The sequence below is a fragment of the Octopus bimaculoides genome, chromosome 29 (genome assembly GCF_046866305.1).
Source record: "Octopus bimaculoides isolate indiv1 chromosome 29, ASM4686630v1, whole genome shotgun sequence".
In the NCBI taxonomy this organism is placed as follows: domain Eukaryota; kingdom Metazoa; phylum Mollusca; class Cephalopoda; order Octopoda; family Octopodidae; genus Octopus; species Octopus bimaculoides.
In genome coordinates, this window is record NC_142956.1 from 9,270,242 (window position 1) to 9,292,878 (window position 22,637).

The following is a 22,637-nucleotide window of genomic DNA, read 5'->3' on the forward strand; positions in this document are numbered from 1 at the left end:
TTCTTTTTGTGTATACACGGTAAGGGCATATGCTTGTGTTTATTTATACATACATGCATCTATATTATTATGTGTGCGTATGTGCGATTAGGTTCACACTCGCATATACTTGTATGTGTACATACGCATGTACAAGGTTATGATCGTAACTATTTGCGTACATATCAGCATATGTATCTATATGCGTGATGCTATATACATTTTTGTATACGCATATATGCGCAATCTAAATTTTTATGCACGTTCACTATATGTTCTTGCTTATTTTCTCTCTCTACTTCTTCCTTCCTATCCCCAGCCTTTCTCTCTTCTCTTTTCTTCCTTTTTTTCCATTTCTTTCTTTCTTTCTTTATTCTCTTGCTTTCTCCTTTCCCTTTTTTATGACAACTACATTCCCCCTGCCTCCCCCTTTCCCATATTTAACGTTATTATAGATACGTTACTCTTTACCCCTCCACTCCATAGATTAAGATACAATTGTTGTTACCAGTGCATAGGTTTTCCATGCGCAAACTTATATGCGTGTGCGCATATATGTGTGTAGATTTGTACTTATGTATATATCTGTGCCTTGTAAATATAGGCCTATATACATAGATTGTCTGTGTGTATGCAGCTGTGTATTTCGATGTATATATTTATATATAGATATATATATATGTTGTGGATAGCCTTGTATACATACACGCTATTGTATTTTATTTTATTTTATTTTATTTTATTTTATTTTATTTTATTTTATTTTGAATGCAGCGTATGCTTTATTTTATTGATTTGATTTTAAAGCGTTAATTCGAATATAATTAATTATCTATAATATGTATTTGGAGCCCATTTTTCTATTTAAGGTTTTCTTCGATATTTTTTAATAGGGTGAATCTGTATTAAATTTATTTGGTCTGTGAATTACACATCATTGACCGTTAATTGAAACGACCAATCCATGGCCCTTATTTGAAACAACCAATCAGACGAATCCATGTGTTTTAAATTTAAAATTTTATATTACTTTCGATTGCATCGTTATCCTTCCTCCATTTCTAACAAAACTGTCCGATGAACGGGAACGTGAAACTCAGAGTAACGGTTTTTTTGTTATATTTCTGCTGCTTTTAAATAAAGCATATTATTAGAAGCATCAGTTGTGGCGTGCAAGAGAGACGATTGCGCTGGTATGGACATGTGGTGAGAATGGAGGAGGATAGCTGCGTGAAAAAGTGCCACACCCTAACAGTTGAGGGAACCCGTGGAAGAGGTAGACCCAGGAAGACCTGGGCTGAGGTGGTGAGGCAAGACCTTCGTACATTGGGCCTCACCGAGGCGATGACTACGGACCGAGACCTTTGGAAATGGGCTGTGCGTGAGAAGACCCGGCAAGCCAAGTAAGATCGTTGCCAGTGCCCCTGGACTGGTTCTTGTGCGGGTGGCACATGAGATGCACCATTTTGAGCGTGGCCGTTGTCAGTACCGCCTGACTGGCTCCTGTAGGATTTTCGAGCGAGATCGTTGCCAGTGCCCCTGGACTGGCTTGTGTGGGTGGCACATAAAAGACACCATTTCGAGCGTGGCCGTTTTCGTGCGGGTGACACGTAAAAGCACCCACTACACTCTCTGAGTGGTTGGCGTTAGGAAGGGCATCCAGCTGTAGAAACTCTGCCAAGTCGGACTGGAGCCTGGTGTTGCCATCCGGTTTCACCAGTCCTCAGTCAAATCGTCCAACCCATGCTAGCATGGAAAGCGGACGTTAAACGATGATGATGATGATGATGACTCTACCTCTGGTATTTGAGTACTCTTTTTTCCACCTTGTTGCACATTTCATGTGCTTACTCCGGTATATATATATATATGATGGGCTTCTTCAAATCCACTCACAAGGCTTTGGTCAGCCTGAGGCTCTAGCAGAAGACACTTGCCTGAGGTTCCATGCAGATCACCATGTTGGGCACATCTAGTTGTGATGCATGTGCCTGGTGTAGCCATGATAGATATACTGGGCTTCATATATTTTACCTCAGTGTCACTTTGATGGCATGCACTGTTCTCTCAATCGTTAATAATAATAATAATAATAATAATAATAATAATAATAAGAAGAAGAAGAAGAAGAAGAAGAAGAAGAAGAGTTTTAAATTTTGCTTATTTTATCTATCTCGAAAGGATGAAAGGCAAAGTTGACCTCGGCAGTATTTGAACTCAAAATGTAAGGAAAAATGAAACGTTGCTAAGCATTTCTCCTGCTGAGTTAACCATTCTGCCAGCTCACTGCTTATGAGAGTGGAAATGTTGAACTTACGTTTACTTACGGCAAACTTGGGTCCAGTATTTGAGTATTTTGACCCCCACTGAAATGAAATTAGAAATAAAAAAGATTTAAAAGGAACAACCTTCAGATAATCACATGAAGGGAGATTAAACACAATCAATATTGTTCTATATTTAAGAGATGAGGAATTATGTGCATTATTTACATTATTTACATTTGATGGCTATTTGTCCTCATCTTGTTTGTTGTTAACACGTTTCGGCTGATATACCCTCCAGCCTTCTTCAGGTGTCTTGGGGAAATTTCAAACCTGGGTTCTCATTCCTAAGGTATTTTTCGATGTTATTATTATTATTATTATTATTATTATTATTATTATTATTGTCCAAGTCACTGCTTGGAATCGAACTCGGAATCTTGGGGTTAGTAGCCTGCGCTCTTAACCACTATGGCGTAGTAGTTAAGAGCGTGGGCTACTAACCCCAAGATTTCGAGTTCGATTCCAAGCAGTGACCTGAACAATAATAATAATAATAACATCGAAAAATACCTTAGGAATGAGAACCCAGGTTCGAAATTTCCCCAAGGCACCTGAAGAAGGCTGGAGGGTATATCAGCCGAAACATTGTGTTAACAACAAACAAGATGAGGACAAATATCCGTTGAATGTAAATAATGTAAATATTTTTTTGAAGTCATGTAGCTATTCTATCAATTCCTTTTACTGAACCACTAAGTTACTGGGATTTAAACATCCCAACACCAGTTGTCAAGCAGTGGTGGAGGACAAACACAGACACAAAGATATATATATATATATATATATATATATATATACACACACACACACATGCAACAGTCTTCTTTCAGTTTCCAGCTACTAAATCCATCTACAGGCTTTGGTTGGTCCAAGGCTATAGTAGAAGACACTTGCCAAAACTGCCATGCAATGGGAAGCAAACATACCACATATACATATATATATATATGCTTTCGGTGTGAATGGTTTTGTTATATACATATATGTGTGTGTGTGTGTGTATGTATATATATGAATATATATATATTGCAAGTGTATGTATGTCTGTGTCTCCTTGTTTTGACATTATGTAATAGTTGTAAATGAGTGTCACTGTCATCAAAGCAGAGTCATTCACATCCAACATTCTGCAAAAACATGTCTGGCCATGGGGAAGTATTAGCTTACTTCAAAAAAGGTAAGGGTTGGTGACAAGATGGGCATCTGGCAGTAGGAAATCTGCCCTCAATAAACTTCATTTGATCCAAGCATGAAAAACAATATGAAAACGATTGTTTTTTAAAATTTTTTTCTAGTTTCAGTCATTTGACAGCAGCCATGCTAGAGCACCACTTTGAAGGGTTTTTAGTCAAATGAATCGACCTAGTACTTATTTCTTTTTAAAGCCGGGTTCTTATTCTATTGAACTCTTCTTGCTGAACCTCTAAGTTACATACCAACACTGGTTGTCAAGCAGTGTTGGGGGGGGGGGACAAGCAGACACAAAGACACATACATACATACGTACATACATACATACGTACATAAATATATACATACATACATACATATATGATGGGCTTCTTTCAGTTTCCGTCTACTAAATCCACTCACAAGGCTTTGGTTGACCTGAGGTTACAGTAGAAGACACTTGCCCAAGGTGTCATGCAATGGAACTAAACTCAGAACCATGCGGTTAGCAAACAAGCTGTTTACCACACTACCATGCCTGCACCTATGACGATGATGATGGTAAATGACTAGTACTTGCCTGAAGTTGTCAGCTCACAAGGGATTGGTAACAACGAAGGGTCTAGGTATTTAAAAAGCTTTGTAAATTTTCTCAGAAATATGATATTTAAACCAAGTACATAGATTTCAAACACATTTTCAAAAAATTTTTATTGTGTGTGACAAGAAACTTGCTTCCCAACCACATGGTTCCAGGTTCAGTCCCACAGTGTGGCACCTTGGCAAGTGTCTTCTATTATAGCCTTGGGCTGACCAATGCCTTGAGAGTGGATTTGGTAGATGGAAATTAAAAGAGGCTCATCATATATTTGTGTGTGTGCATGTGTGTGTATGCATGTGTCTTTGTGTCTGTGTCTGTAACCCCCCCCCCCCCCCCCATTACCATTCAGCAATTGGTGTTGGTGTATTTATATTTCCATATTTAGCAGTTCAGAAAAAGAGACTGATAGAATAACTACCAGTCGCAAAAATAAAAAAAGTAAAGTACTATGGTTGATTCATTTGACTAAAAATTCCTCAAAGTTGTGCCTCAGCATGGTCGCGGTCTAATAACTGAAGAAGGTAAAAAAATATAAGATAACAAATGACAAAAGCTGAAACAAAATATTACTTACAGCAAGAAGGAAAACCAAAGACTTGAGAAGATATTCAGGCAAAACTTTCAAGAGAACATGACAAGATATGTAGTAGTCAAGAATGTCAAATAGAATTTTTATTGGTAAACATCTGTAATATATAAAGAGAATGTGTGCTCATCATCATCATCATCATCATCATTTCAAAGAGTTTTCAGTGTTTTAGACACAATCAAGAAGATCTTGTATAACTGAGACCTGAGTGTCTTTTTGGTCAGCTGAAAACAGCTTTGGCACAACCTTGGCAGACATGCATCTCATACTCAAATCTTCAGTGATAATCGACTGAACTGAACCATAACTTATCTGCACATTCTCTGATAACTCATGGATGGTGATTCGACGATTTCCCTCACAGCAGCAGAGACATCTGCAATGTTTTTTTCTCAATTTTGCTGGTTTCAGGTCTCCCAGAACATTCCTCAATATCGACATTTTTCTGGTCATCTTGGTAACATCTGAACCACTCATACACTTGTGTGCAGCTCATACACTCCTCTCCATACTCTTTCTGCAACTTTGCATAGGCCTCTGAGTAGGTATTGTCATGACAATTTTCTCTGTCATGGTGAATGCAATGATCACATGCTACATACCTTCCTCCCAAGCACTGCTGTAAATAGTGGAAGTGAGTTAGAACATTAAAACTTAGTGTGCATGCACAGCAGAGTTCAAGGTCAATCTGTGCCAAGCGGCTTTACTCTGTATGCTTTATCTTTGTTACTATGGCAGCAGTTTGGATACTTATTGATCAGACTTTGTATATATATTTTTATATCCTTGTATGTTGGATATATAATTTAACAAAGCGAGGGGTGGGGGGAAGAAAGTATTGACATGACACACTACTGTAACTATTACACAAGACTCAATGCTCTATATCAAAGGCTCACAGTGAACTGCTTACCAGCCCAAACTGCCAATCACTCACAATTCTTTGACAATGAGTCAGTCCACCTTTAGTCACTTGAGAGGTGGTCGGAATCCTTCCACAACACACACACTTATATATGTGTGTGTGCCTTTGTGCTTGTGTTTGTTCCCTCTCCACCCACTGTATGACAACCAGTGTTGGTTTGTTTACATCCCTGTAACTTGGCTGTTCAGTAAAAGAGACTGATTGAATAAGTACCAGATTTAAAGAAAAAGTACTGGGATCAATTCATTTGACTAAAAACTCTTCAAAATGTTGCCCCAGCATGGCCACAGTTAATGACTGAAACAAGTAAAAGTTAAAAGATAGATAAAAAAGAAAAGGTTTTGCAAGTGAGAAGCATCAACAACCTCGACTGATTGTTGTGGTTTAGATATGAAATATAAGAAAGGGCACCTGTGCCATGTGCCATCCTCACTTACTCATAATGGTTTCTGTAGCAGAAGTAGAGGAGTGTTAATATAAACTCCTTAGTACCGTCCTCACTTGTCTGCACAAACTCCTGATAGATGTCTCGTAAACAAACTGTAGAAGGATAATAATAAGAATTCAGAGGTGTAGCAGGTGATGCAGTAGAAATTTGCTTGAAACTACACAACAACAACAACAACAACAACAATTTCAAATTTTTGCTACAAGGGCAACTTCAGGGCGGGGTTTAAGTTGATTACATCAACCCCAGTCTTTCAATGGTACTTAATTTATCAATCCTGAAAAGATGAAAGGCAAAGCTGACCTTGGTGGAAATTGAACTCAGAACGTAGTGGTGGGCGAAATACCACTAAGCATTTTGTCCAGCATGCTAATGATTCTGCTAGCTCACTATTACAATAATAATAATCATTTTTACTAAATGCACAAGATCTAAAACTTGGAGGAAGGGGACTAGTCGAAATCATCGGCCCCAGTGTTTCATTGGTACTTATTTTATTAACCCCAAAAGGATGAAAGGAAAAGTCAACCTCGGCAGAATTTGAACTCAGAACATAAGGATAGATGAAATGCCACTAAGTATTTTGCTCAGTATGCTAGTGTTTCTGCCAGCTCGCTGCCTTAAGAAGGAAAAGTCTTCATTTAACATCCCTGGATGGGCAGTAGTAGTAGTAGTAGTAGTAGTAGTAGTAGTAATAATAATAATAATAATAATAATAATAATAATAATAATAATAATAAAAAAATTTAAAAAAAATTCACCTTACGATGAAAGTAAACAAAGTTTGTTTTAGAAGCGTTGAGATGTATTGAAAGATAAAGAAATAAATTTTTTTTATTCTCAGATGCGTGATAATGCTAATAAATAGCGTGATCAGGATAAATTATCCATCCATTGCAGAAAAATACATTACCGGCCAGCCATGAGATGTGAGTTCAAGTCTCATGGCTGGCCGGTAACATATTTTTCTGCAATGTATGGATAATTTATCCTGATCACGCTATTTATTAGCATTATCATGCATTTGAGAATAAAAAAAATTTTATTTCTCTATCTTTCAATAATAGTAATAATAATAATAATAATAATAATAATAATAATAATAATAATAATGATAATAATAATAATAATAATAATAATAAAAGTACTGGGACCAATTCATTTGATTAGAAACTCTTCAAAGTGTTGACCCAGCATGGCCACAGTCTAATGACTGAAATAAATATATGCATACACAAACATAAACATGCGTGCATACATACATACATACATACATACAGACATGCATACATACATCAAGATACTACGTCCCTATGCAACATGACATTGTCACAAACACAATATACGATGCCATCCAGAAAAAAGACTATTCCTGGAATAAATATAGAGAACCTTCCTCTTATTGAATACATACACAAATATTAGCACAAGGAATATTGGTGGATCATTCCCATCAAATTTTCTCTCATGCGTAAACATAACAGGCTAGATATTATTGTTTGGGACAGACAAGAAAAAGTATGTACTATCATAGAGGTCAAATGTCCTGCTGATGTGAATATCTGTTTGAAAATGAAAGAGAAAGAAGATAACTATAGACAACTGCTTTGAAACTTCCAGTATCTATATCCAGATTACAAATTTACATTTATACCAATAATAATTGATGCATTTAGTTTTGTGACTAAATGCCTAACTGACAAAATGCTGAATTGGATAAACTTGAATTTCAGAAAAAGAAATCAATTAATTCACACATTATAAAAAACAATCTGTAAGAGAAACAGTAAAAATATACAAGACTTTTCTTAAGTTTAAAATGTGACATTGTTTTTGTTCTCTACATGGGTGCAGCCGTGGCTGTGTGGTAAGAAGCTTGCTTCCCAACCACATGGTTCTGAGTTCAGTCCTACTGCATGGCACCATGGGCAAGTGTCTACTATAGCCTTGGGTTGACCAAAGCTTTGTGAGTGGATTTGGTAGATAGAATCTAAAAGAAGCTTGTTGTATATATATATATATATATATATATATATATATATATATATATATATATATATCATCATCATCATCATCATCATCGCTTAACGTCCGCTTTCCATGCTAGGATGGGTTGGACGATTTGACTGAGGACTGGTGAACCAGATGGCTACACTAGGCTCCAATCTGATTTGGCAGATATATATATATATATATATATATATATATATATATATATATATATATATATATATATATATATAAATATGTGTGCGTGTGGTGTGTGTGTGCATGTCTTTGTGTCTGTGTTTGTCTCCCACTACTGCTTGACAACCAGTGTTGGTGTGTTATGACTGACAGAATACGTACTATGCTTAAAAAAATAAGTCCTGAGATCAATTTATTTGACTAAACCCTCCAATGCACTGCTCCAGTATGGCCACTGTCAAATGACTGAAACATGTAAAAGATAAAAGATAACAGATTCCAAAGATGGAGCTTTGTATCTTTGTTAGAAACCAGTTCCTTCTTTAGAGGAAGGATTTAACCCTGTAGCATTTGGCTACTCTGTCAAACATAATGCTTTTTTATTCACACTGCCTTGAATTAATCATGTATTATCTCTTAGCTTCAAAATTTTGATGTGGTTACTTAAATCTTAGAATGATATTGTAGGGTAGGTGTGAGGGGCCAGATCTGGCCAGCTTGAACATAAAATAGATAAAATATTTTGGCTGAAGATGGTTTAAATGTTAAAGGGTTAAATAATTAAAAACAGAAGAGAACAGACATACATACGTGCATACATACATACATACATGCATACATACAAACATACATGCATACATACGTACATACACACATACTTACAAACATGATCATACATACATGCACTTACACAGTCATACATACACACATATACACCCCCACACACATACAAACATACATAAACACATATAAGTGTGTATGTACTTTCACAGATATTTTATAGATTGGGCTAAGGCATTAGTCCCACAGGAATAAAGAAAGAGACAGAAGTAAAAGAAGGGAGAGATTCACTCACAGAAACAGTTGCGAAGTCCAGTTGAAATAATCTCCACCAAAGATATTCTATAATAGTGTTGGAAAAGGCATTGGAATAATTTGTCATAAAAAAGACATATCAGGTCTGCAAGAGTTTTGTTGTAACTACAAGAAACAGAGAGAGAAATAAAGATTAAATATATAGGCACAGGTGTGGCTCATAGGCACAAGTGTGGTTTATAGGTGCAGTCATGGCTGTGTGGTAAGAAGTCTGCTTCTCAATCACATAGTTTTAGGTTCAGTTCCACTGCATGGCACTTTTGGCAAGTGTCTTCTACTACAGTTGTGGACAAAAGTTTGGAAAAAATTTTGAAAAATTAAAATTGTTATACCGAAATACAATTCAATTCAAATATAACTTTGGGCATTTAATATAAAAATTCTAATTTTCAGACCAAGGTTCCAAACTTTTGGCCACAATTGTATAGTCTTGGACTGACCAAAGCTTTGTGAGTGGATTTGGTAGACAGAAACTGAAAAAAGCCAACCATATATATATATATATATATATATATATATATATATATATATATATATATACATATATATATACACACACACACAAATATTCTATAATTATAAACATAATTATAATTAGGGGTCAGCTAATTGCTTCACCACATACCGAATTTAGAAATAGGTTAAAAATTCAAATTTTCAAATTTTATAATTGGAAATGCAACACTGAAGAGAGAAGTAATTAAACACTTTCATCTCGAAATAAGTCTGTGGCTAATCGGAGTTGTGTTGATTCATTGTTTTTCTCTTTGCCTACGTAAAAAAAGTGTGTTACTGTCGTGGAGATTCTTACAGTAGTAGAAAAGGAATTTTTAACTCCTATTTCTAAATTCGATATGTGGTGAAGCAATTAGCTGATCCCTAATTATAGTTATGTTTATAATTATAGAATATTTGTATAATTTTACCTATAAAGGTTATTTTAACGTACCGATCTACTTGGTAAAATTATAAATTAATTGATTAATTAATTAATTAAATCAATTAATTTTATCCTTTTATTATATATATATATATATATATATATATATATATATATATATATATATATATATATATATATACACACATATATATATATAGCACAAATTCCATATGGTGTACCCAGTGTAAGCTGTGGACACACAAGAGGTGCAGTGGAATAATAGGAAGGTAATCATTGAAAGTAGTATTTCTATATGGAAGATGCACATAAAAGCTACAGATACTCGGGAAATTGATTTTCTCAAATGCTCCAGAGGCTCTTTAGAGGTATAGTAGATAATTTCTGTTACCTAGGAGACCAAATTAGTAGTTAGAGAAGATGTATGGAAAGTATAATAGCTAGAATAAGAATAGAATGGAAGAAATTCAGAGAACTTTTACCCCTGTTGACAATCAAAAGTCTCTCTCTCTGAGTGAAAAGAAGGTTGTAAGATGCATGTCTACAAACAGCAATTCTACATGAAGAGAGACATGGGCCCTGAATGCTGAGGACATGCGAAGGCTAGAGAAGAATGAGGCTAGTATGCTCCACTGGATGTGCAATGTAATTGTATATGTGTGAGAGAGTGCTAACATGCTAAAAGAAAATTTAGGCATGTGATGTGGTCTGCTGGATCAGGACTGACCTAGGCTAAACAACAGCTCCATGAAGAAGTGCCAATCACTCAAAGTGGATGGAACTCATGGAAGAGGGAGACCCAGGAAGACATAGGATGAAGTATTGAAGGATGACCCCAGGATGCTGAATGCTGAACCTTATAAAAATGACAAAGGACCAAGATATCTGGCACTATGTTGTACGCATGAAAACCCATTCTCCATAGCAGAAGTGTTAATGCCACTCCCCTTGGTGAAGAGAACTTGACCTGGAAAAGTCAAATTTTGGCATAAGGCCAGTAATTTAGGGCGAGGGAGAAGTTGATTATATTAACCCCAGTGCTCAACTGGTGTATATTTTCTTGATTATGTAAAGATGAAAGGTAAAGCTGACCTTGGCAGAATTTGAACTCAGAATGTCAAGATGGACAAAATGTGACTAAGCTCACCACCTTAATAATAATAATAATAATAATAATAATAATAATAATAATCCTTTCTACTAAAGACACAAAGCCTGAGATTTGGGAAAGGGAGATGGTTGATTACATCAACCCCAGTGTTTCACAGGTAGTTAACTTATTGACCCCCTAAAAAATGAAAGGCAAAGTCAACTAATAATAAGCAAAAATAAAAGGGAGAGAATTATAGTGAATTGAAGAATGAAATTCTCAAAAACTGGAACAGAGAAGTCTATGAACCTGCTAATTATTATTAGGGGTCTTGGGAACTGTATTGAAGAATTTGAGTGTAAACCTTAGAAAATAGAGCTCAATCTGGGAATGAGTTTTGTGCAGGAAATCTGTTTTATTTGGTTCAAGAAGAATTATCTGGAGAGTACTTGATACAAAGTCTGAACAGATGGGAAGAGCAGATAAAAAGACTTTTTGGTTGGAAGGGCTTGGAGTGTGATGTGACAGGAAGTATAATTAAATGGTTACAACAGAGAATAATAATTGTTGGGAACATAGGCAGAAGGGCAGGAATTGGTGAGGTACATCGACTGTGGTACTTGGCACACTGTAGTGAAGGAGAGAAAGAAGGAAGAGGAGGAGGTGAAGACAAGAAAAGGATGAAGTGGAAGGGGAGAAGAGGAAAATGAGGGAGAAGAACAAGGAAGAAGAACAGCAAAGAAAAAGAAGACGAAGAAGACAATGACGATGACGACAAGAACAACAACAACAGAAAGTCACCTACCTGAACTTATATTTCAACTGAAGCATCATCATAAGGAAACCGGAAGCTGACAATTTCATAGACTGAGGTGTCATGTTGACATGCTCAAACTTGTAGAGGATGTTGAGGTAGGAAAAGAACTTTTGGTAGAGTTCATGGTTCAGACAGTTCTCTCCGATTGCCTGGATGGGAAGCAGAATTAAACATTATATTAAAACCTGTTTATAAAGACATTTTTTTCTGACAGACACTTAAGAAGAATAATATGTTATACATCTCAAGCAACATGGGTTGAGTATAGGATAGGATAATGTCCGTATGGTTAATTGCCATTTGTAGGAGAGGCTCTGAAAGGCAATGAAAAACTATGTGATGAGTATAATGTGCAGGAGTGGCTGTGTGGGGAGAAGCTTGCTTCCCAACCACGTCCCACTGCATGGCACCTTGGACAAGTGCTTTCTACAATAGCCTCGCGCTGAATAAAAGCCTTGTGAGAGGATTTGGTAGACAGAAACTGAAAGAAGCTCATCATCATGTGTGTGTGTCTGTGTGTGTGTGTATATATACAAGTAAATGTCAAATGATGAAAATGAGTGCTCAACATTGCATTGGTGGATAGAATTTCTTTATCTGTGTATTAAAGCTATCATTGGTTTCAAGTTAAGAAAAATGTCTTAATATTTTCTTTTACTCTTTTACTTGCTTCAGTCATTTGACTGCGGCCATGCTGGGGTACTGCCTTTAGTTGAGCAAATCGACCCCAGGACTTATTCTTTGTAAGCCTAGTACTTATTCTATTGGTGTCTTTTTGCTGAACCGCTAAGTTACAGGGACGTAAACAGACTAACATCAGTTGTCAAGCGAAGTTGGGGGGGACAAACACAGACACACAAACATACACACACACACACATATATATATATATATATATATATCACTTTTGAAATCCGTGTTGCTTATTGTTTGATATATATATATATATATATATACATACATATATACGACGGGCTTCTTTCAGTTTCCGTCTACCAAATCCACTCATGAGGCTTTGGTTGGCCCGAGGCTATAGTAGAAGACACTTGCCCAAGGTGCCACGCAGTGGGACTGAACCCAGAACAATGTGATTGGTAAGCAAGCTACTTACCACACAGCCTCACATGGAAGAATGATGTTTGTCTCCATTTTGGATAAAAGCAAATGTGTGTGTGTGTGTGTGTGTGTGTGTGTGCATGTGTCTCTTTGTGTCTGCGTTTGACCGTACCAGTGCTTAACAACTACTGCTGTTGTGCTTATATTTCCATAACTTAGCAGTTTGACAAAAGAGATCAATGAAATAAGTACCAGACTTTAAAAAAAAAATAAAGTTCTAGTGCTGATTCATTCGACTAAATCTCTTCAAGGTGTTACCCCAGCATGGCCACAGTCTAATGAGTGAAACAAGTAAAAGATAAAGACACTGTAACAGAAAAACCTATGATAACAAATTAAGCTTTCTTTTACTTTATTGCAAAGTCTTCCATTGTCTTTCAAAGCCTTTTCCTACAATAAAAACATTTAACCACACAGACATTATTCTATACAGAGAAGGAAATATTAGTGAAATGGATTAGAGGTGATTATGTTATTAACTGCTAGAAACAGCAGTTAAATCTTTGTCCCACCACATCCTTATGTATCTTTGAAAGGACACATTAGATAATTGTTGCCGATGGACTGGCTCCTGTGCAGGTGACACGTAAAATACACCATTTCGAGCGTGGCCGTTGCCAGTACTGCCTGACTGGCCCTCGTGCCAGCGGCACATAAAAGCACCCACTACACTCTTGGAGTGGTTGACGTTAGGAAGGGCATCCAGCTGTAGAAACTCTGTCAGATCAGATTGGAGCCTGGTGTCGCCTCCTGGTCCACCAGTCCTCAGTCAAATCGTTCAACCCATGCTAGCATGGAAAGCGGACGTTAAGCAACGATGATGATGACTATGGGCACAAGGACTGAAATTTGAGGGGAGGGGGTTAGTCGATTACATCGACCCAGTACATAACTGGTACTTATTTCATCGACCCCCAAAAGGATGAAAGGCAAAGTTGACTTCGGCAGAATTTGAACTTGATAATGTTATTCTAGATACATTGTGTCTAAATAAAATATAGGATGGTCACAATTGGAATGCCTTTGATCATAGGTCTGCTGAATCAGAACTGACCGGGAGCTAAACAATGACAATGACAATAACCACTAACATTAATAACTATATTATACATTAGATATTGTAGTCCTAGATACACTATGCCTAAATAAAAAAAACAAAGGAAACTGGTACTCTGTCAGTTATGATGACAAATGTTCCAGTTGATCTGAACAACAGAACAGACTGCTTTTGAAATTAATGTGCAAGTGGCTGAGTACTCCACAGACAAGTATACCCTTAATGTTGTTTTCAGGGAGATTCAGCATGACAGAGTGTGACAAGGCTGGCCCTTTGAAATTACAGGTACTACTCATTTTTGCCAGCTGAGTGGAATGGGGCAACGTGAAATAAAGTGCCTCGCTCAAGGACACAATGTGCTGGCAAAAATGAGTGGTAAATGTCACATTCTGCATTACACTGAACCTTCCCAAGAACTGTGTTAAGGGTATGTATGTCTGTAGAAAACTCAGCCACTTGCATGTCAATCTCATGAGCAGGCTGTTCTGTTGACTGGAGCAACTGGAGTTCTCATCCCTGTAACCGATGATGTTCCAGTATATCCGAATAAAGATAGAACAATCACAGCTGGGACATCATAGGTCTGCCGGATCAGGACTGACCTAGGGCTAAACAACAACAGACAACTATAGCCACTAATCCTATTTAGTATTATCATACATCAGATATGACTCAAGCCTGAGGACTCTGTCCCCATGGCTCTCTCAGGGATCCTGGGAACAGAATTGACAGGCTTGAGACATAGTGAATCTTTCATTAACCGATTACACAACCATGGATACCATCCCAATGGATGCATTGCAGTTACTCTCTTGATAGAGCTTGGTGATCCTGACTATTGGTCTTCTAGGGTTCCTCTACTCAGCATCAATATAAGAAGCACTGTTGGCTCAGTTGAGCTCTTTCACCACCTCTTCACAATCCGCCATGCTGCAGTCCCTTGATTTTATCATATCCCTAGCACGGTCGATGAACTGGTGCCATGCCTTGACAAAGGAGGTATTTTCAAAATAATCACATACATAGTTGTGAATTTAATCAAATTTATGCCTCTTTTAGTGGAGGCGCAATGGCCCAGTGGTTAGGGCAGCGGACTCGCGGTCATAGGATCGCGGTTTCGATTCCTAGACTGGATGTTGTGAGTGTTTATTGAGCGAAAACACCTAAAGCTCCACGAGGCTCCGGCAAGGGATGGTGGCGAACCCTGCTGTACTCTTCCACCACAACTTTCTCTCACTCTTACTTCCTGTTTCTGTTGTGCCTGTAATTCAAAGGGTCAGCCTTGTCACACTGTGTCACGCTGAATATCTCCGAGAACTACGTTAAGGGTACACGTGTCTGTGGAGTGCTCAGCCACTTGCACGTTAATTTCACGAGCAGGCTGTTCCATTGATCGGATCAACTGGAACCCTCGACATCGTAAGCAACGGAGTGCCAACAAATGCCTCTTTTAATATCAGGGGATCTTTTTTACAAATGTAAGAAGTAATTATCCTCATTAATAACAACTGTGACATTAACAGCCAAACAATCAACACTGGGTTAACCATTAAGCAAAATAATCACGTGCTTAGGGCATCAAGGAAAGATGGAGGGAGGGGAACAACAGTACTGGTAAATGGTTTACAGCACAAAAGAAATCACTTTAAACTTGTTAACGTAATACTGGAGGTGGTTTGTATTTTGGGAAATATAATTTCAAAGTGTTCATGGTATCATTGTGATGATCTGATTAAAGTCTTTGCAATTGACAACCATAAGTTTAAGAGCTTAGGGCCTCTATGGGTCTTAATCCAGTCCTGTATACAATACATTAATGTATTCCTAGATACACAATGTCTGAATAAAGACAGAATGGACACAGCTGGAATGTCTTTGATCAAAGGTCTGATGAATCAAGAGTGACCTGGGGCTAAACAACTACTATAGCCACTAATGCTGACAATCATATACTATACATTAGATAATGTAGCCCTTGATACATTATGTCTGAATAAAAGATGTGATGGTCATGGTTGGAACATCTCTGATCATACATATGCTACATCCTAGATCAGGACTGACAACTGAGGATTAAGTAACAACAACAAGTAAACAATATTGCAGGCAGTGAGGTGGCAGAATCATTAGCATGCTGGGCTTAATGCTTAGCACCACCTTGTCCTTTATGTTCTGAGTTCAAATTCCACCAAGGTCAATTTAAGGTGTCGTATTGACAGAACCATTAGCACACCAAGCAAAATGTTTAGCAGCATTTCATCCATCTACCTTATGAGTTCAAATTCCACAGAAGTTGACTTAGCTGTTCATCCTTTCGGGTTTGATTAAATAAGTACTAGTTAAATACTGGGGTTGACATACCAGACTAACCCCTTCCCCTGAAATTACTGGCATTGTGCCAAAATCTGAAACTAATATTGTATATTTCAAGAAGTTAGTAAAATTAAAACACTACCAACTGGTAAGAACTGTTATCCAATAAAAGACATGAGAACCAAACATTGGTTTACCATAATCAGTGGAAGACTACAAGTATCGGTTATTTCTAACAATAGTTTAGCAAACTTTTCCACTGGTTTAACACAACTCTCTGATGTTTCTTTCAACATTGGCGCTCTGTAATTAGTTTCACAAGTCCTTGGATCCTTCTCACACACAACACAAAAACTGCAAGAAGAAAACACAAAAGCACAACAAAGAGAAGAAAACACACAAACACAGCAACAACAAAACCATTAAAAACAACAACAAACACAATGAAACACTCAAATAGAAAACCATCACTGTGATAAACAAAAGCAAGGAGTTACAAAGGTAAGAAGCTTGCTTCCCAACCATATGGTTCTATGTTCAGTCTCACAGCGTGGTACCTTGGGCAAGTGTCTTCTACTATAGCCTCAGGCTGATTAAAACCTTGTGAATGAATTTGGTAAATGGAAACTGAAAGAAGCCCGTCATGTATATATATGTGTGTGTGTGTCCTGTCACTGCTTGACATCTGGTGCTGGTATTTTTACATCTTCATAACATAGTGGTTTGGCAAAAGAGGCTGACAGAATAAGCATCAAGCTTTAAAAAAATAAGTACTGGGGTCAATTCATTTGATTAAAAGTTCTTCAAGGCGGTGCCCCAGCATGGCCGTAGTCTAATGACTGAAGCAAATAGAAGATAAAAGAAAAGTAAAAGATAGCATACAAAATATGTGAACACATGACTGATGTAGTCTTCCTGATACAGAAGAAACTCCAACTAGGGTCAATGAAGGAACCTCACAGATCCAGGGTTACCCTGACCACCAAAAGCATGAGCCCTCTCCCAACTGCTGTTCCTCAATCTACAGGTACATGCTTAGAGCAGATCCATTCACCTAATCACTTTTGTTAGAGTCCCCCACCTTTTCTCTCTCAGAAGATGAAGTTCTGCATCTACAATGCACTGGTCCTCTCCATTCTCCTTTATGGAGCAGAAACATGACCCCTCTTGAAGAACCTGACAAAGAGGATCAACAGCTTCTTCCAACAAAGAACTGTATATGCGCATACATAAGCCCACAGCCTCCCACCTCATGGCTATCCGTTGTAAGCACTGATACAGACATATCCTCCATCTCCTGCTAGATTATCCTACCAGGGCTTTAATCTCATTGAACACAACAGCTGTGGGTTGGAAGAAGCCTTATGGCAGGTCCCGCACAAGACAGCTGGATGTGATTGAAGACCTCCAGAGACTCAATGTCACCTTGCAGAATGGGACCACCAGGAATGGAGAGCACTTGTGGTCCTGATTGGCTCTACTCATGATGATGTCTCTGAAATCACTAACTTTAAATGACCCCTACCCAATCAAGCAAGAGCATGAAGCCAAGCGAAACCAAGCCCACTTTTTCACAAATTCACTGGGAGGTAATACTTCTCTCTCCACACTCACTTTCCTTTCCAAGTGGAACTTAGAAATTTATGGAGAGCTTGACCAAAAAAGATGTCTTTCCTTTCAACCTCGTCTGCCACACAACCTCTTTTGCCATAGCCACCAACTAGGGCTAATCAATGACCCCACAGATCCAGGATTACCCTGACCACTAAAAGTACGATCCCTCTCTCCTGCTTTTCAATCTACAGGCACATATTGAGGGTAGGGTCATTCATTCTCACCATTTCCCCCCACAGTCCCCTGTCTTTCCACAAATTCACTGGGGGGTAGCACTTTCCTCTCTACCTTCATTTTCCTTTCCAGGTGGAACTTAGAAATTTCAGGAGAGCTTGACCAAAGAGGAAGGTGTCTTTCCTCAATCCTTTCAACCTTGTCCACCACAACCTCTTTTGCCATAGCCACTAAACAGAGGAACACCACCTGCCCTGCTTCATTAAAGGTGGGTGGTGAGGTGATCCTCATGATGGATTTGGCTGATACTCAGGTTTCTTCCACATGTGATAACAGTTGCTTGACATAACCCCACAGGTCAGCAATACTTGGACACTGCATGAGCATGTGCAAAATGGTTTTGTTGCTCCGCACACATTTCAGACAGGTACCACTTGGCAGCACTTTCATGCCTGTAAGGTTTGTCTTGAACTGGCAGTGCTCCTCTATAACTGCCAGGCCAGGGCCGATGTCAGTGCCATATAACTGGCACCTGTGCTGGTAGCAATTAAAAAGCACACTTCAAACATTGGGCCTCATGGAGGCAATGATAAGTGGCCAAGACCTTTGGTGATATGCTGTGCTTGAGAAGACCTGTCAAGCCAAATGAAATTGAAGTTGTGGCCAATGCCAGTGTTAGGTAACTGGCACCCATGCCAGTGGCATGTAAAAAGCACCCATTACACTTTTGGAGTGGTTGGTGTGAGGAAGGGCATCCAACTGTAGAAACCATGCCAAATCAGATTGAAACCTGGTGCAGCCTTCTAGCTTACCAGTTTCTGTCAAACCATCTAATCCTTGCCAGCATGGAAAGCAGATGCTAAATGATGATGATGATGTGTGGTAGTACCAGACCTGAAAGTCCTCTGAAGCAGACCAGCTACTTCATCCTCACTGAAAATGTCGTTGCTCTTGCCCACCACTAGATTTCTATATATTGCTAACATAGAACTTCTACCAACTGCATTGCTCAACTGGTAAGGGGCAATGAGCACCTGACGACATTTCAGATACCAGGTTCCCACTTTTGGCCTTACTGGAATGTTTACTTTTCCACTTTCCTGTAGAAAGGATGCATCCCATTGGTCAGCTTGTCCATCTGTTGCCAGCACCCTCTTGAAGACAGGGTTGGCATGCCATGGCTGCTAATGTACAGACACATGCCGTGACTATGTTACTTACGGATTTTCCTGGACAGTAAACTGCCTCTCCATCAAAGAGATGAGCTGCAGAAAGGCATGTCTTGCAAACGGAGACCACAACAGTTTACTGTCCAGGAAAATCCGTAAGTAACATAGTCACGGCATGTGTCTGTACATTAGCAGCCATGGCATGCCAACCCTGTCTTCAAGAGGGTGCTGGCAACAGATGGACAAGCTGACCAATGGGATGCATCCTTTCTACAGGAAAGTGGAAAAGTAAACATTCCAGTAAGGCCAAATGCAAGGTGCAATGGCCAGGTGGTAAGTTATAAAGTCATCCCAGTTCTTTCCCATCTGGAGGTCTGGGCCAAACCAGACCCCAAGTATTTTCACTGGTCCATCTGTCCATCAACCTATTATGCTGTTTGTTTGAATAGACTTACCTGTCCAGTTGCTAAGCTGCAAGCCTACTGACTTCAGGTGTATCTTAGCTGCTGCCATCACATTGTATTCCTTCAAAATAGATTTGAATCCCTGAACTTCCATCATGTCTGATATCATAATCTTGATGCTATCTGCATACGCCAACACTGCTCTCTCACATCTCCATTCGAAAGAGATGCCCCTTAACAGTTCTAGCTTCAGGCTCGAGTACCAGAATGTATAAAAGAGATGAAAGGCACTTCTGATGGATTGAGCACACAATACGAAATGGCTCCGAAAGGTGACCATTTACTTTGACCACTGAGTAGGCATCACTATGCACCTCTCCCTCAAGACTAATTTTATTGACAATTAATAATTGACAAGTCCCTTAACCTTTTGGGGGTTGTTGGGGTGCTGCAGTCATGCAGCATATTTAGGGCGAGAAAACCTGGTGGAGCCCATCTCTCTCCAGGCTACACTCATTTCTCGAGCTGAGTGAACTAGATTAACATGAAATGTTTTTCTCAAGGACACAATGGATCACCTGGTCCAGAGATTGAAACCACAATCTTGTGGTCATGAATCCAACACCCTAACCTCTAATCCACGTGCCTCCACTAGTGGTACTCATTTCTGCAGCTGAGTGAATTGGAGCAGAGTGAAGTGAAGTGTTTTGTTCAAGAACACAACACATTGTCCAGTCCAGGAACTGAAACCGCAATCTTACAATTGTGAGTTCAACACCCTAACCACTAAGCTACACACCACCACACTAATTTTATAGTGCCACACAAAATTCAGTTATAAAATAAACCAAAGTTAATAAGACCAAAGACATAAATAGAGTAAGGAGTACCTGCAAGCTTGTTCCAGGAGTAAATGAAATACTGTAATGATCTGGCTGTATTTCTCTTCAACAGCTTGCTTACTTGGTTTACGTCCTTGCAACAAGGGTTTACAGAGCGAGTAAACGTGGTAAGCAAGATCCTTACACAGATCCTTCAGGAGTTCGAATGGTACAGGGAGTAACAAGTGTTCTTTCCTGATTTGTAATATAGAAAGGGAGTACATATTAATAAACATTTACAGATTATGTACGCATTTTATATTAGTCAAACTGGTCTCCTTATCTTGATTGTGGCTTTCACTATGCGTCAGCTGTTGCATGCTCCAGTCCTCTTCAGGTGTCTTGTGTTGAACTCAGTTGCTGTATTGGAATTCTGAAGCTAACTCTTTTTTGATCCACAAGGGTACACTGCTCTCATTCCACTCTCTATGTTCCTTGATAGTTTTTACTTCAGTTGATTTGTTTTGTAAATTACCTAAGTACCTAACTTGGATTTGAACTCAGAACCTCTAAGTGACTGCACCAGCATAGTAGATAAGCAAAACAATGTCGCAGAATGTAGAGAGCCTTTGTGTAACTACACAAAATATCAGTCCGCAGTCAGTCCACCCTCACATATCCATATGTATTTACAGATGCCAGAGTCATGCAAAAAGCACCTGTGCCAGTCTCATGGTAAGAGTACCCATGCAAGCACCATGTTGAACAAACCCACGGTGGTGCTATATAAAAAGCACCCGTGCCTATACCATGGGAAAAGCACCCATGCCAGTGTCACATGAAAAGCACCCGTACTGGTGTCACATAAAGAGCACTCTTGTTGGTGCCACATGAAAAGCACACATACTGGTGCCACGTGAAAAGCACTTGTGCTGGTGCCATGTAAAGAGTGCACTTGCTGGTGCCCTAAGAGCACCCATGCTAGTATCACATAAAGAGCTCTTGAGCCAGTGGCACATGAAATGCACCTCTGCTGGTTCCACATAAAAAGTACCCATACAAAGAAGTACCCATGCCACATAAAAAACACCCAGTACATTCAGTATGTATGTATGTATGTATGTATGTTAGTGAGAGTCAATTGGGTGGTGACTGGTGGTATTATGTGTTGGTATACCTTTTAAATGTATATCTATATATGAGAGTGGTTAGACAGTTGGTTGGAATATTTGTGTTCATGTCTTCTCATCGTCATCGTGTTACACTCACAGTTGGCATTAGGAAGGGCATCAAGCTGTAGAAGCTATGTCAATATAGATAATTGGAGCCTGGTGTAGCTCACCAGCTTACCAACTCCAGTCAAACTGTGTAACCCATGCCAGCATGGAAAGTGAATGTAAAATGACGACGACGATGGGAAGACATGAACACAAATACTCCAACCAACTATCTAACCGCCCTCATATATAAATATACATTTAAAAGGTATACCAACACATAATACCACCAGTTACCACCCAATCGACTCTCACTAACATCTATATATTTCCAGGGTTTATCAACACTAGCAGTCTCCAGCCAATCCTTTTTCACATGTAGCTAAAACCAACTTACTTAAACATGTAGGCTGCAGCCTCCAGTGTAACCACCAATACATCTCTGTTGTGATAATCCACCATTTTGGACAAAACACCAAGGCATAACTTGACACTGTTGACATTGTTGAATAGAGTTATATTGTCAGGTTGTCTGAAACAGAAATACATAGAATTACTGTATGTATGCATGTGTGTGTGTGTGTGTGTGTGTGTGTGTGTGTGTGTGTGTGTGTGTGTGTGTGTACGTACATACATACATATATTGTCAGTGGATCATAGACCTGAAAAAGAAGCACACTCTAAATGTTAGAGCAGTAAATGTATTTATAAGAATTGGATGAGATATGACGGCTCGGCCGTCTCTCTCCAGTTCTTATATTAATCATTAAAATCCAGAAATACAACAACATGAGGGATAACGGTAACAACAGATCACTAGTTTATTCTAAGTTGGTGTAGAG

General features: G+C 38.7%; 1 protein-coding gene across 3 annotated transcripts in view; it reads right to left on the reverse strand.

Moving 5' to 3' along the window:
- LOC106878278 (uncharacterized) overlaps positions 1 to 22,637 on the reverse strand; it is a 213,508-nt gene that overhangs the window by 54,095 nt on the left and 136,776 nt on the right. For all 3 annotated transcript variants that reach the window (XR_016238985.1, XM_089345481.1, XM_089345480.1), the window contains exons 11-18: positions 22,193 to 22,327; positions 20,648 to 20,833; positions 16,594 to 16,750; positions 11,899 to 12,059; positions 9,083 to 9,207; positions 6,029 to 6,131; positions 4,652 to 4,763; positions 2,297 to 2,345 (exon numbers count right to left, since the gene is read on the reverse strand). Coding sequence is in view for 2 of the 3 variants with exons in the window: in XM_089345481.1 (XP_089201607.1) it covers positions 2,297 to 2,345; positions 4,652 to 4,763; positions 6,029 to 6,131; positions 9,083 to 9,207; positions 11,899 to 12,059; positions 16,594 to 16,750; positions 20,648 to 20,833; positions 22,193 to 22,327 (1,028 nt within the window). In the remaining variant the exon portion in view is untranslated. The remainder of the gene's footprint in view (positions 1 to 2,296; positions 2,346 to 4,651; positions 4,764 to 6,028; positions 6,132 to 9,082; positions 9,208 to 11,898; positions 12,060 to 16,593; positions 16,751 to 20,647; positions 20,834 to 22,192; positions 22,328 to 22,637) is intronic.